Here is a 15,456-nt window from a genome sequence, read left to right on the forward strand (position 1 = left end):
TATGTAATGCTTAATACATGCCAAACATTTTTCCAAGTCTTTTTTTATTTTTTATTTTTATTGAAGGGTAGTTGACAACAGTATTACATTACATTAGTTTCAGGTGTACAACACAGTGATTCAACATTTATATACATGATAATTCTAGGTACCAGCTATCACCATACCAAGTTGTTACAATATTTTGACTATATTCCTTATGCTATACATTACATCCCGGTTACTTATTTATTTTACAATTGGAAGTGTGTTTTTATATATATATATATATATTTTGTGAGGGCATCTCTCATATTTATTGATCAAATAGTTGTTAACAACAATAAATTTCTGTATAGGGGGGTCAATACTCAATGCACAATCATTAATCCACCCCAAGCCTAATTTTCATCAGTCTCCAATCTTCTGATGCATAACGAACAAATTGTTACATGGAGTACAAATTCTTACATAGTGAATAAGTTACATGGTGAACAGTGCAAGGGCAGTCATCACAGAAGCTTTCGGTTTTGTTCATGCATTATAAACTATACACAGTCAGTTCAAATATGAATATTCATTTGATTTTTAAACTTGATTTATATGTGGATACCACATTTCTCTATTATTATTTTTAATAAAATGCTGAAGTGGTAGGTAGATACGAGATAAAGGTAGAAAACATAGTTTAGTGTTGTAAGAGCGCAAATGTAGATGATCAGGTGTGTGCCTGTAGACTATGTGTTAATCCGAGCTAGACGAGGGCAATAAACATCCATGTATGCAGAAGATTTCTCTCAGAACATGAGGGGGGAGGTTCTAAGCCTCACCTCTGCTGCTCCCCATTTTCTCACCTGATGGCCCCCTGCGACCGTGCCTGTCTTAGGTTGTTCCTCCCTTGAGGAATCTTACCCGTCTCTGGCTAACCAGTCATCTTCCGGGGCCATACAGGGAAATGTTAAGTTGGTAAGTGAGAGAGAAGCCTTATTGTTTGAAAAGGTTAGCTTTTTACTTCTTTGCATATTTATGCCCTGTGGCTTCTATGCCCAGCATTTGTCTTGAGGTGTCTTTACCACTTGGAAGAATTATGATACTCGGTAAATTCGACATGTGGCACGAGTTCTATTTAAAGGTTGTGATTAGGTAGGAAGAAGAAAAGCTATAGAAGTAGCAGGCAGAAGAAAACCAGGGAAGATTGATTATTTCTTTGACATATCTTCTTGTAGAGTAACTTCAGCATGGATAGGTTTTAAACTACTAATTAAATTGTGCACACACATTAACATAATAGGAGTATAGTTACCTAACCAAAGCATACCTGTAATTACCAGCCATTTCCAGTGAAACCAAGAAAACCAGTTAGGCACCTTAGGCATTTGTGAAAACTTATCTATGATATGGTGGATATTGTCCGACTAAACTTAAACAGTCTGAGAGAATTCAGATAAACTAGAACAACCCATTCCTGGGGACTGTTCATATCCCATATGTTCTTTTAACAATAAATAGTCTGTGGTTGTAAGATTTTGGAGTGCTACAATTTGCACTTCTCCTAATTCTTGGTTGAATTCCAACAGTATAGATCCAGTCCAATTTTTTGTTTTACTGTATGCATAGGCCAGCTTAGATATCTCCTTCATCATTCCCATGGCAAGTCCAGGAACTGGTGGGATGAGTGCATCTACACCTGTGGCAGTGCGTGGATCTTTGTTGGAGTTTTTTTTTTGCTGATCATCTTCTGTCATGAGTCTTCCCGAGAGTGCTGATGTTGGAAGTTCTTTTTCATATCGTATCTTAGTTCATTTTCGGGGTAGCCAAATTAGGCTTTGATCCTCTGTATAAACACAAACAGACCCTTTGCCTACACTTTTATATGCCCATTTTTCCAAGTCTTTACATTCACTCATTTCAGCCCATAATAGCCTATGAGAAAGGAATACTACTATTCCCATATTTTAGGTGGAAAAAGGGAAGCACAGACAAAGGCATTGAAGATGTCACACACATGGTGAGCAGTAGAGCCAATGACTGAACTTGTCAACCTATCTCTAGAGCTCATCCTTTTATTCCTGGTGCTGAATTGCCTTTCTGTACTTGGAGTTCACTCAGAAACATTATTTAATCAGTCTGTCTTACAATGGGTCGTCACTTTTCTGATCTTTGTTTCTCTTCTGGGTCTTGCACAACTCTGCAAAAGTTTAAATTATGCTCCCTTTCTACTTCTTGGTTTGTTTATCAGAATGACTTGTCTATAGTGATCTCTCACACAAGTGGGGTCTATGACCTGGGCTGGGGGCCAAGTTTGGGACTGGTGTGGTGGAGAGGTGGTAGTGAGAACTGGGGTGGACAGCTGGGAGTTGACCCTGGAGTTTGTAGGCTGGCCAGTGGTCATGGGGTGAATAACAAAGAGGGACTGCCTTTTAGGAACCAGATCAACAGTGAGCCAAGTGTTAGGTCAGAGGGGTTTGGTGGCAAGACCAAAACCTGAGACATAGCAATAATTTGACAACAGGTAGCAGCAGGAGGCTGACAGATGGACTGGCAGCTGCAGGAGGGAAGATGTAATTCAAAGCCTGTGGAGATTCCTGAGAGGGAGGGCCTAGTGGGAAGAACCTTTCAAAGGACCCTAGTTGTCTCACCCAACTATTGAGGGAGCCAAGCCAGTCTGGACATGAGTGACTTTTCTCCTTGCTGTTTGTTAGTATTTCTCAGGAGACCATCAATCAGGTGCAGAACCCTCCTGACTGAGTCTTAGGAACCTCTTCACTCAAGTCCTGGGGAGACTGAGTATAGTGTAGTGGTTATGTGTTTTGATCCTGATGCCTGAGTTCAAATCCCAACTCTGCCACTTACTGGTTCAATGGGATTGTCTTTACCTGCCCAGCCCTGATGCCCTAGACTTGGGCAGAATAAACTCAGTATTCACTTCTAGTATTCATCCAGTTAGAGCAGGAAGAAAGTCGCACTCCCCTGGCAGTTAATATTGCACAGAGGAAAGACACACCCAGCGGCATTTGATCTCTCGACAGGCCTACTAGCCCCACAGTAACTTCTAGAAGGAACTCTGCTATCAATTTTGGTTAGGAAGGTGGGGTGAAAAGTAGGAATGACAGTTCTGTCCATCCCCACCACCAGAGGTACAAACCAGAGCAAAGTTCTGAGCAAGACATCATCATTATATCATTATATCTGGTGGGTAGAGTATAACAGATTGTTACCTTGCTTTCTAGTGTTTCATGGGTGAAAAGACCAAAGGTGGCAGTTTAAAACCATGTCCTGAGAGAGCACCTCTATCATAGGCTGTTATTCCAGGAGCAATTTGTAAATAATTTGTTGCTCATGGAGAACAGTAGGTCATGCCAGGTAAACATAATATGAAGAATGTGGATTTTTTTTCCTCCCAGTTCTTTTTTTAAATGTTTGGGAACTTTTTGTTTTTTTGGTCTGAGAGAGCAGGCTTGTAAAATAAATTCTGCTGCATCTTTTCAATAGCTTTAAGATGTTATAGGTTAATAACAATGTGAGCTGGTAATATTTGGGGATAAGATGATTCTTTTACTTGTAAGAGTGCTCTATTGTCATAAATAAGGCCATGTGAGTCCTTTATCCACCATTCATTCTTCTCTCAATACAATTGTCTGGATTCTTGAATATTTAATGAGTGCCTACAAGGAGAAAGGGGCAGGGATCCTGAAATCCATGTTTTGTCCCTTTTTCCCATTATTTTCCAGCTTTCTTTTCTGAGTCTTGGCAAGTCCAAATCACTAGCCTTTCATCTGTCTGTCCAGATCAGCTTCTCAGAAGGGAGAAATAATTTTTACCCACTCATTAATTTGAACCCAGATGTGTATTTATTTATATACTTACATCTTCACTAAGCTCTCCCTTCACAGTAAGTTTATACACCGCAAGAACTTGCAAGGATCATTAACCTGTCTTGTCCTTTATCTTCTTCCCTGAAGCTGGTTATAGGAAGGGGGAGGGGATGTTGGTTGATCATGTCTTTGTTGCAGAGCTGATACAAGAGGTGGAGCCAACCTGAACCACACCAAGTCCCCTCAGGTGGCACCAGGAAGATGGGATTGGTGTATAATTCTGAGAAGTGTCAAGGCCCTTCCAGTTTCTGTCCTAACCACCCTCCCCCCGCCCCACCCATTCCTTTGCCAATAGTATATAATCCATTCCTAGGCCCAATCTGGTAAGGCAGATTTGGGAAAGGACCCCTATCTTCTTGTTGGGCTGCCCTTTTGATAAGAAAACTTTCTCTGCTTCAAGCCTGATGACTCAGAGATTGGCCTATGCAACGGGCATGTGAATCTGGATTTGGGGTTTAGGTAACACATTCATCAGTGAGTCATTCAATAATATCTGCTCTCCATGTCCCGACTCTATATCTAGCTCTGTGGAGGCCATGATGAACAAAAACCATTTTGTTCAAGAAGTGTACATTCCCCATCAAATACAACAGAAGGAAGCCTGACATGATTATAGAAAGACCGTGATAGAGAGGTGATGGCTGGAAGAAGAGAGGATAATTTTGAAGTGGGTTCAGCATCATATCTGTGAACTGTGATTGGGGTGATCACATCTTTTAAAAAATCCTGGTTATATTAAATTTCATTTCAAATGTATACTCTGAAGTTCATTAGAGTATGTGACATGCATCCCTGATGACACAAGAAATAATTTGATTTGGTGCCAAAGATGATTCTAGATGGCATGTGGATCTAGCTTTAGATAATATTAAACTGAATATTAAGAAAATTATTCCCTTTCTATTTTAAACTGTGATTACAGATAAACAGAATGTTAGATGCCGTATGCCTTAAATCTCTCTCCAACACATGGTAAATAACCCCCTCACTTTTTTTTAAACAAAGATAAAACTCAGAAACTCAACAGGCAGGCAGTAGATTTCAGCTGGAATTTGGTAGCCTTATTTTTTCCTGTATCATTTTATTACAGTTAGTTATATGCAGTTCCTTTTTCAAATAAATTATTTAAATAAATTGATTTGATATAAAGAAACATGATAAGTAGATAAGAGCCAAGATGGTGTAAGGTTATGACAAAATTTCAAAAGTAGTATGGAAATGACTGTAGTAAACAAGAGCATTGCACTTGAAATGAGAAAATTTGGGTTTGAGTCCATGCTGAGTCTACCACCAGCTAGCTCTGTGACCTTGGGCAGTTCAGCTAACCTCTCAGGACCTTAGTTTTTTCATCAGTAAAATAAGAACAAGAATCTCTATCTAACTTGCAGGGGTGTAAGGATCTAATGAATGAATGTGTAAAGTGTGATCAAATGTAGACTTTGTTATCTAGTGAAGTTGCAGAGATACAACATGCCTTAATATTGATTTTGTTAGGAGGCAGAGGGAGATTTGCCAACATTATCAGAATACTTATTATGGGCAAAGTGCAATGCATTTTTGAGGAAAGAAAGATGAACACAATTTGGCTTTTACTCTTAGAGATCACAGTTTATTTACAGGGAGACAAACATATAGATGCATATTATTTTGCAGACTGTGATAAAAATAAAGATGGGTTTAAAACCCTAGGCAAAGGAGATAGAAGAAGTTATTACATGAAAAGCTACCATTTACAGAGTATCCTAGAAGGGCCAGGGAACCTGCTAGGAACTTGTCACATTAGCTCATTTAGTCTTCACAATTTGGGAACTGAGCTCAGAGAGGCTAATAATTGTTCCAGGATTAACAATCATGATGATGTTTATGATTGAATATCTATTATATGCCCAGCACTATGCTAAATACTACATATACATTATCTCATTTAAGCCTCCCCACAAACCAAAGAGATAAGTTACTGTTTGCCTTTTACAGATAAGCAAACTAAGGCTCACAGAGATCAAGAGGCTTGCAGAATGTGAGTGATGCTGTTGAAGTTTAACACCAGATGTGTTTGACTCCAAACCCATTTATTCCAGTTCTACTGCCTCCAATCAGCGACTGAGCTGTGGGACCCTGAGGTGGCTGGACACGGATGGGTAAGGTCTACTGAAGGTTCTTTTACTAAATGCTAGGTTTCAGTAATGGCTGAGTTTAACTTATGACATTACTTATCTCAAAATTTCTCTTTCAGTTTCATAATAAGTTCCTAAACCCCTAAAGCATGGAGTTCTAGGACCCTGTGATTGGCTAACACTGCTCCATGACATTATAAGGTGATGTTGGTAAACACATTTCAAAAATAGGCAAAAGAAGTGGGTGACAGGGCAAAGTAAGATATAGTTCACCTAGTTTGTGAAGGTTAGAAGCTGTATTTCCTGTGGGAATTTACAGAACTAAATCTCAATAGATACAAAGGGATCTCTAGGATGTCCTAAATCCAATCTTCTCATTTTAGAAAGAGAAGAGGTTAAGGGCTAAAGGTCTCAACAGCAGGCAGAGGAATCAAGAGACCACGCATATCCCATGCCTCAATGCTATTTCACTAGAGCAGTGGTTTCCAAAATGTGGTCTCCTGATCAACAGCCTCAGTTTTACCTGTGAACTTGTAAGAAATGTCTACCCTGACCCACAGAATCAGAAACTGTGGGGGTGGGGCTCAGCAGTGTGTTTTAACAAGCTGAGTGATTCTGATGCATGCTCAGGTTTGAGAATGACCACAAAGTATCTGTTATATGTTATAGAGCATATGGCAGGGAGAAGAAGGGAGATTTAAATCACATCCCCCACTCCCACCCCACGCTCTTTTCCCTCTTTGTTCTTAAATGAAGGGCTGAAGGGGTCTCAGCACATTCTGAGATATTTTAGACAGGGGTATGAGCCTATGGAACAAATGCTGGCCTGGGTGTCCTCCCAGGTAGCCATAGACTAGACTGGCTGGCTGGCTGTGTGTGGAGGAGTGGGGCTGCAGGGGTGGGGGTGGGGGTGGCATTGGTGGGGGTTAGTGGGTAGGAATATTACTATGTCAGGCTGTTTCCTACCCAGTCCCCAACACAGAGAGAGCAGCCAAGAGTTTAGAGGAGGCTCTTCCCCACACTGTCCCTCCACGTTTGTGAGTCATGGGTTTTGGTGCTCAGAACCCTGCAAGGGATTTCCCCAAAGGCAGGAAGCCTGTGAAAGACCGGCAGAGGAGCAGAGCCAGTGGAATGCAAGGGTTTATGGAAGGCACCTGTGTGGTCCTGTTGAAGGTTTTTTTTTACTTTATCCTGAAGGAACGATAATATATGAGATGGGGAAATAATAGAAATTGATTTTCACTTCAGCAATATCTCTGGCGGCTGCAACGAAGATGGCCTAGCAGAAGTTGGAGATTAAGAGCAAGCAGGAATCACACTAGTCCAGTGGGACATGAAGGCTGTGTGTGGGGTGGGAAGAGATATAAGAGAATATGAATTGAGATACGCAGGGGAGGGGAGGGAGGATATAGCACCCATTTGGACTTCGTGAGTTGTAAGTATAGTGTCAACATCCTGGGCCCTGAATTCTTGGAATCAGATGGGCAGAAGGTCCTCAGTGCAGATGAATGATCATCTTTGACCCTCCTTCCCACCCAGTCCTTCTTTCCCAGGGAGCCTGCTGGAATGTTAACTTCCATGAGGCAGGATTCCATCTTTTTGGTTCATGGCTTTATGCCAAACGCCTGAAACAGTGTCTGGCACGTATTAAGCGCTCAGTAAGAATTTGTTGAATGAATGACCATACTCTAAGCGGCCCTCATCTGTGAATAACCTACCTGGAACGGTTGCTGCGTAAGGAAATCGACCAGTCTTGAACTTGACGCACAGTAGGCGCTCAACAAGTTGTATTTTTCCTTCCCTTAACAGACTGGGTTCCTAGGCGACCACAAAAACAGGGTTTCTGTGCTTTGCGCCCGTTGCGCCCGCATCCCGCACCGGCTCTCGGGCAGCACGCGGCCCAGGCAGGCGGAGTGGGAGCCTGGCGGTGGGAAGGGGAGGGGGCGCTGTCCGGCGGCTCCCGCGGAGCCAGTCTCCTGGCTTACGTAAGGCGCGAGTCCCGTGCAGCCGGCTGGGGCTTGGAGCCGGGGCGGGCGGGCGGAGGCGGCGCCGCCCAGCGGGATCCGGGCTGGAAGCTTCCCCGAGAGCCGCGTCCCCGCCGAGGTGTGTGTTTATTTGACTGCCTGGGTAGAAGGCGCCGGACTGCGGCTCCTCGCGGCGGGGGGCGGACATCGGCCCACCCGCGGCGGAGCGGGGCGTAGGGCGGTTCTCGCGGGCGGCGGCAGCGCTGCGACTCCGGGCGATGTGACAGCCTCCGGGGAGGGGCGGAGGCGCGGACCAAACGCTGCCCACGTGCGAGGACCTGGGCCGGGGCTCAGCCCCGGGGCCGCCCGGTGCGTGGGCGACAGGGGCCGCGCACGGAGTCGCCGCCTGTGCCGGTGTCCCCTTCTCGGTAGAGACTGGCGTGGGGGTGCCGGGCCGCCCGGCCCCATCCTCACGCGCGGCGTGGGGGTGAGACAGAGGAAGGGGTCGAGGCGGGGCTGACCGGGCCGGCCCCTGAGCCCCGAAGACCGACCACGCCTGGGGTGGGACTCGGGAGTTCTCGGAGTCCCTGCGTGGGGCGAGGGGGGCGGGGAGGTGTAGCGTGGCGCCTCTCTCCGCCTCCGAGCCGCCCCGGCGCGGGCCCGAGGGGAGGGGCTGGCTGAAAGTCTCTCTTTCCCCTGCAGAGGAGGCCGGCGAGGCCCCGCGCGAGCCGACGGGGTCAGGGCAGAAGAAACAAAGTTCCCGGGGCTCTCCGAGGCCGCTGTCGGGGTGGCCTGTCTGGCAGTCCTCCACCCCGCCTCGCGAAGGCAATGGCTTCCAAACTCCTGCGCGCGGTCATCCTTGGGCCCCCCGGCTCGGGCAAGGGCACCGTGTGCCAGAGGATCGCCCAGAACTTCGGCCTCCAGCATCTCTCCAGCGGCCACTTCCTGCGGGAGAACATCAAGGCCAACACGGGTGAGGGGGTGCGGAGGCGAGGCGCGGGGGTGAGCTGGGGCGGCAGTGGCTTAGGCCGGGGAGACCAGCGGCCCGAGAGGGGCCAGGTCTCCCCGGTGCCCGGGCGTCCTTCCCCCGCCCGCGTGTGGTCGTGCAGGCTGCTACGTGCACGGGCGCATGCAGCCGGTGGCCCGCGGCGTGCGGCTTAACCGCGCCCGGGCAGGAGGCCGAGGCTCGGTGGGAGGAGGGTGGGAGGTGCACGGGGCTCTCTCTGCCCGGGCTCCTGCGGCCCGGGGGAAAAGCGGTAACCCCCGGGCTGAGCGAGCGAGAACCGGGCAGCCGAAAACCCCGAGCTTCCATCTCACCTCTTTCCTTAAGGCAAAGCGGTTCGCGCTCCTTTGCCCTCTCCCACCTCTCCCCGGAGTCCCTGCTGAACCGTGGCGCCCCCTTCTCCCGCCGGAGACCCCCCAGCCGAGCGCCGCCCACCTGTGGGAGTCGGGCGGGGCTGCGCGCTGGGGAACCTGTGGCGCCGCGGGGCTCGCAGCCGCGCGCTATTCCGCGCCGCCTTGGGCCTCCAGGCAGTGCCCTGGGTGGTTTTGAAAGGCCTGTCTGTTCGCTGCCGCCTTCTAAGGTAAACTTTCTCCACTAACTACCCCTTCTTCCCAAGCCCGGCTGGCCGTTGGGAGACGACTTAGTGGGAGACTGCATCTGATGAATTACTTTTTGAATCCAGCTTCTCTGGAAATGGCTTCTTGAGAATGCCTCCTTTGCGTGGTGAATTTGCGGATGTAAATGTCCTTATCTCTTAGTCTTTTCAGTATGGCCCTTCCCTCTTCTGCCACCCCACGTTCACACCAGTTCACACCAGAATTGTCATTAAAAGGCCAGCTGTTGTGCTGCTGCAAGGTACGCAGTCTTTCTGCGATGCATGTGCTCATAATTAGCAACTGCTTTATGAAAACTTGTTGCAGACGGGGTGGTTTACTATCACTACTGTTCTCATCAGTGTCCAAGGTGGTTATTGCCCAGTATGGGCTAATTATCCAGGGATCTTCCACAGATTAGCTTGAAAAGGTGGGTGGAGGTCTGTACTGGAAAACAGAAAGCTTAAAAGTTAGGAATTAAGTTTCTGAAACGCAGAGTTTTATTCATTGTCTCTTAAGCAGGTTGTAAAAGCAAGCTTTTTTTTTTTTTTTTTTAATTTTCAAGAATACTCTCCTCCCATCCCATTTCAGAAGGATGAGTTCTGTGTACCAGCCTGCACCTGGAATTTTCTCCTGTGGGTGTTGTTACTTCAGTTGGGTGTATTTTTATTTTCATACCACATTTGAATGTATTTTATTCTTTCTGTGTTTGGAATGCAGTGGCGGGGCGGGGCGGGGCAATGCGAGTCGGGGGCCGGGTGATGCGAGGTGGGTTGGAGAGCAGAGTGAGAGGAAAGGCTTTGACCCTAAGGTTTGTGATTAGGTCAGCCTTCTTCATGGTGGAGGCATAATGAGGGGAGAAAATGCTAGGGCGGGAGCCAGCCCATTTCTTAGCATTCTCTGTATCTGACTCGGTGACTTGGTTTCCTTCTGCTATGAAGTGCTTCACTCCTACCAGCCTGGGACTGGATTAGTGGCCCTTCCCGTTTTTAAAGAGAAAGTGATGGGAACTGGCTTATTTCTGCAGTTTCTTAGAGATTTTGAAAACCTTTTGCTTGCTATTTTCCCTTATTCTCATTTTTAAAAATTTTAACTTTGTTTTAATTTTTAGTTTCTGTTCTATTTCAGATGACTCCGTTTCCCCCCAGTGTTTCACTCTGGAGTAAGAAGTGATGTGAAATGTTTAAATTATCCTTTTTTTCTATTGAGAATCAAACAGTTTTTGCACAAACCAATTTAAACTGTTTATCAGGGTAAGAAGACAGAGAAAGAACAGCAAGTTGTTTTGAAAATGGCCTGTTTCTAGTGGACTTGGAGGGTATTCTCGGATTATTTTTCCCGCTCAGAAGTCTTACAAGCTCACTGCCTGGTAAATAAGAAAACATTCCACAGTGTTTATTTTTCTATTACCTGCTGTTTGCTTTTAGCTAATTTCCTGGTAGAGAAACACAACAGCCCTCTGTACATACCCCTAAAATTGAAGGTTTGAAGGAGATGATGAAGCACAAAAAAACATTAAGAAATTAAAACCGTGGTAGGAATTTGAATTGGAAAATAGCTCAGCCCTTCTGCTGTAGCCTCCACTGGGTCATACTCTTGTCTTAATGGCTTTCCTGCACCCGCTGCCTGGTGCAAAGCTTCTCCAGGGAAGAGTTAAAGCGTTGCTTTCTAGAAAGGCTTCCCACACGTCCCCTGGCAGAATTTCTCTCTTTTCTCTACACATAGTTTGTTAAGTCTGTCGATGCTGTCACATAACAGTGGCAAGTGTCTGTCTGATTCATCCAGTAGATACCTACTGAGTACCTGTGGTGTGCCTAGCAGTGGTCTAGGTACAGGGGGCTATAGCAGTACTTAAGAGAATCTTGTGCCCCTTGTCTCTGCTACCTTTACCATGTTCCAGTTCCCATGAGAGACTCAGAGGACAGGAAACTGTCAAACTACTTAATACATAAAAGGAGTTCAACAAGTGTACGTCGAGGGCACAGGTCATGGATTCTGTCTACAATCTGCCCCTGAAGGAGTCAAACAGCCTCTAGCAATTAAGTCCATCCTGTTTAATTAGCTCTGATTTATGGTAAAAGTTTGTACTTACTATGGATGTGAGATTAACCTCATGATAGCTGTCACCCAGTGGCTCTGCCTCCTCTGCCTGGGGCTCTGCAGGCTGAGACTTAGCAAATACCTTAGTTGAAGACCTGCCAGCAAGTTTTTGGCTCACGTTTTCCTTAGCACATTGTGTGAGTAAATAGAAGGGAGGTTTCTCTTCTATTGCCAGGAGGTGGGTCCTACCTTCTGTCATAAGGAGGATTAGCTTTTCTCTGTGTGTGTGTGTGTGCACATGCATATGAGTACATAGTATGAGCACACATGCACACACACAGCTGCACTCAAGTGAATCCCATGAAAACTTCTTGTATTTAATCATAGCTTTTTTTGTTGAGGGATAGGTGACTGAAACCTCCTTCTGAAGGACGTGAGATTTCTGTTTATGGGTTGGATAAATAGTGGCAATTAAAAAAAAATCACATTATTCTGTACTGGACTACTGTTTCAAGTTTTCCATTTTGAAGCATCCCAGAGTTGAGAGGGAAGATATTCAAGAACAAACCTATTTCTGCTCTTAATTAATATTAACTGCAGCTCTTGGGGTTTACAGATGGGACTAGCATTTCAAATTAGACTATGGGCTGAGCCTCTCTTCCCTGAAAAGATGACCTAGTTCAGAGGGCTCAGGGTTTTTTTTTTGGTACTCATTAAGTATAAATGTGTGTCTTTTCTTATGTAAGAGAGAAAACTTCTGAGAATTGGAGAATAGAGAGATTGTATTAGGGAGACTTGAGAGACAGTTCAACGGTATATCTAAAACAACTTTAAATAGTTAACCTATTTTGTAGATCATACAGATTCTTGGCTTATTTACAGTGTTTCTAGAATATGCTATGTTCCATTTTTTCCTAGCTTGGTGAGATTTGGGTTATAGCCCAGGTCAAGGGTCTTACTAGTTTTGAGGTAATCTCTAGGTGACAGGTCCACTCCATATCCTCTTACTGAGAATTTTCATGCATAGCTGAAGAGAACTCTTTGTGATTTGAATAAGGTGTCTGTGACAGTATAAGTCTGCCTTAGTTATATGCACAGCTCAATCTGAGCATTCTTCCAGTGTCCTTATTTTTCAAAAGTAGTTTTTTTTTCTGATAAAAGTCATGCCTTGTAGAACATTTGGAAAATGTGAAACTAGAAGAAACTGAGAGGCAAGCAATATTTCCCATAATACTACAGTGCACTTGAAAATTCAAACAAGTTACTATTTTTTATTTTCTGTATATTTGTCCTGCTACCTCCAACAAACTAATTAGGCATTACATTAAATCGAAACCTTTCTCCCTCCCACTTAGATATATATTGTGAGCATTTAACTGTGTTCTTAAGACTTCTTCAAAAACATTTTTAATTTTTACATAATAATTCATTCATTCAGCAGATATTTTTTGAGTACCTACTCAAATATGCTTTTCTTCTTAGAAGTGAAAGTCCACAGCAAGGCAAGGGGATATGGGGCTGAGGGGACAGAATGTAAGCCCATATGGAATAAACAGCATGGTATTTGATGAAGGTGCCTGTTAGAAAGAAAATGAATAGGTGATGAGTTAGTAATGAGGGCTGAGGTTGCTATCCTAGGTGGTGTGGTTAGGGAAGAACTCTTTGGGAGGTGAATAACTATAGGAATGAATATGTCATGATCTAGGAACAGAGTGTCCCAGGGAGAAGCTCTAAGGTGAGAATAAGCATAGCTTGTTTGAGGAACAGACAGAAAGGCAGCAAGTTTGTAGGTTAGTGAGCAAGGAGGATGTGGCAGGAGGTCAGGTGAGAGAGATGAGCAGGTAGAGCCTACAGTGTCCTGGGAAAGATTGGATTTCCTTCTGAGGGCACTGGAAAGCTATTGAAGAGCTTTAAATATGACAGTGAAATGAATGGATTTACCTTCTTAAAGTTGACCTTTGATGATGCTGTGTGAAGTGACTCCGGGTGAGCAAGTGTGGTACCAGGGAGACCAGTGTGGGATGAGGAGAGTGGGCCATGGCTTGGACTGGGTGGTAGTAGTGAAGGAAAGGAGAAATGAAGGGCTTTAGATATGTACCAAGGCAGAACCAATTGGATCATGAATTGGTGGTGAGGTGAGGTGGAGAGAAAGCAGTCCATGTGAGTCCTAGGATTTTCGCTTGAGAACCTTGTGTGAATGTGCCTTAGGGTTGAGCTGGAGGGAGTCTAACCAATCTGGTGTTGGAACAGTTATTTGCTGCTTAATAATATCCTTATGAACCTCACTGTCTGTAGATCACTGGGCAAATATGCTTTCTTTGGGGTAGGTTAGAAGGAATAAGATGACTGACTAGAATAGTTTTTACACTACAGGGGAAGAAGGGAGTTTTAAACTTAGCTTACCCACATCCAGTCAAGGTCTTGGTGTAAAAGTAGCTAATAGGTGCTACTTTATTTATGTACCTTTTGGCTTACTAAATATTTAAGTATAGACCTAGATACCCATACATTTATATATATGCATTTAAACTCTTTATTTTTGTGATTTTAGAAATTGTATGTATAACTTACCAAAGTTTTAGAAGCCAAGAAAAATAAAGAAGACAAACATTTATAATCCCACTAACAGGAAAGAAAAAATATTGTTAATACTTTGATATATAGTATATCCTTCCAGGCTGCTTTTCAAGAATATATTATGTATTACTGTTTTGAAAATTGCTTGCTTTATTTCACAATGAATCATTTAATGTTTTTCAATGCCATTTCAGTCTGTTCTTTAATGTGAGTTTAATGCCATTGTACTATTTGAATATAATTTTTATTCCATTTTTGATTTTTTAAAAAATGTAATGAGTGCAGATGGTAAAATCTTCAAATGATACATTAGGAATGGAGTGTAAAGTCTTTCTCCCATCTCTGACCACTGGTTCCCCAGCTACTTCATAGGGGATACCTACTTTTTACTTTTCTTGGATGTTTATCCTAAGAATTTGTGTATACATATGTATCATATGTGTATGTATATATAGCAGTGACTCTTTTTAAAAAAAGCATGAATTTATACTTTGTTTTGTACTTCTTTTTAAATTTTGCAATGTATCTTAGACATATGGGACAGATACCAGCTAGTAAAAAACTAGCTGGTATCTGCCCCATCCAAAAAAAGTCATATTTTCTTTTATTGTACTCTCAGTTTATGGTATAAGAAACTTTGTACCATCATTTCTTTAACCAGCCATTCTCAAATGTTTTGGTCTTAAGACCGTTTAACACATTAAAAAACTCACTGAGAACACCAAAGAACCTTTGTTTATATGGGTTACACTGATAGATGCTAACCATTTAGAAATTAAAACTAATTAAAAAAATATTTATCAATTCATTAAAAGTAACAATAATATACCCATTACTTATTAACATGGCACATTTTTATGAAAAATAACTATTTTCCTCAACAAAAATCGAATGAGAATAATGATCTTGCATACTTAAAAATCTCTATCTTTTCTAGAAATCTAGATTCTCATATCTGGTTCTTCATTCAGTCTGTATGCTATATTGTTTTGGCTAAAATGTTGCAAGAATATCTGGCTTCACACAGATATGTAGTTAAAGAAGGAAGGGACTCACAGACCCTGCAAGGGTCCTTAGACCACAGTTTGAGAACCACTTTAGTCCCTGTTGATGGGAATTTAAGTTAGTAGCAGTCCTTTGGTATACAAAGCACAGTGCACTGAATGTTCTGGTAAATATGTCTTTCAACGACTGTTAGAGTGCCAGGAAATGTTGGCTTCTGTGACACAAAGAGGTGAGACAAGGTCTGTTCCCTGAAGAAGCTCCCAATAAGTCTATTGGGAGAGGCAGACAGACAAACAAGTATGATGA

At 43.8% G+C, this 15,456-nt stretch overlaps 1 protein-coding gene across 7 annotated transcripts in view; it reads left to right on the forward strand.

Moving 5' to 3' along the window:
- The first annotated feature begins 7,872 nt into the window (after positions 1-7,872).
- AK4 (adenylate kinase 4) overlaps positions 7,873-15,456 on the forward strand; it is an 87,729-nt gene continuing 80,145 nt past the window's right edge. For 2 of the 7 annotated variants that reach the window (XM_036911310.2, XM_036911311.2), the window contains exons 1-2: positions 8,287-8,419; positions 8,635-8,905. In XM_036911310.2, the coding sequence (XP_036767205.1) occupies positions 8,761-8,905 (145 nt within the window). In that variant the 5' untranslated portion in view covers positions 8,287-8,419; positions 8,635-8,760. Of the gene's footprint in view, positions 8,072-8,175; positions 8,420-8,634; positions 8,906-9,297; positions 9,516-13,050; positions 13,102-15,456 lie in introns of those variants that run through there. The other 5 variants (XM_036911309.2, XM_036911308.2, XM_036911313.2 and 2 more) reach the window with 5 other exon arrangements.

Source organism: Manis pentadactyla, chromosome 4 (genome assembly GCF_030020395.1).
Source record: "Manis pentadactyla isolate mManPen7 chromosome 4, mManPen7.hap1, whole genome shotgun sequence".
NCBI lineage: Eukaryota > Metazoa > Chordata > Mammalia > Pholidota > Manidae > Manis > Manis pentadactyla.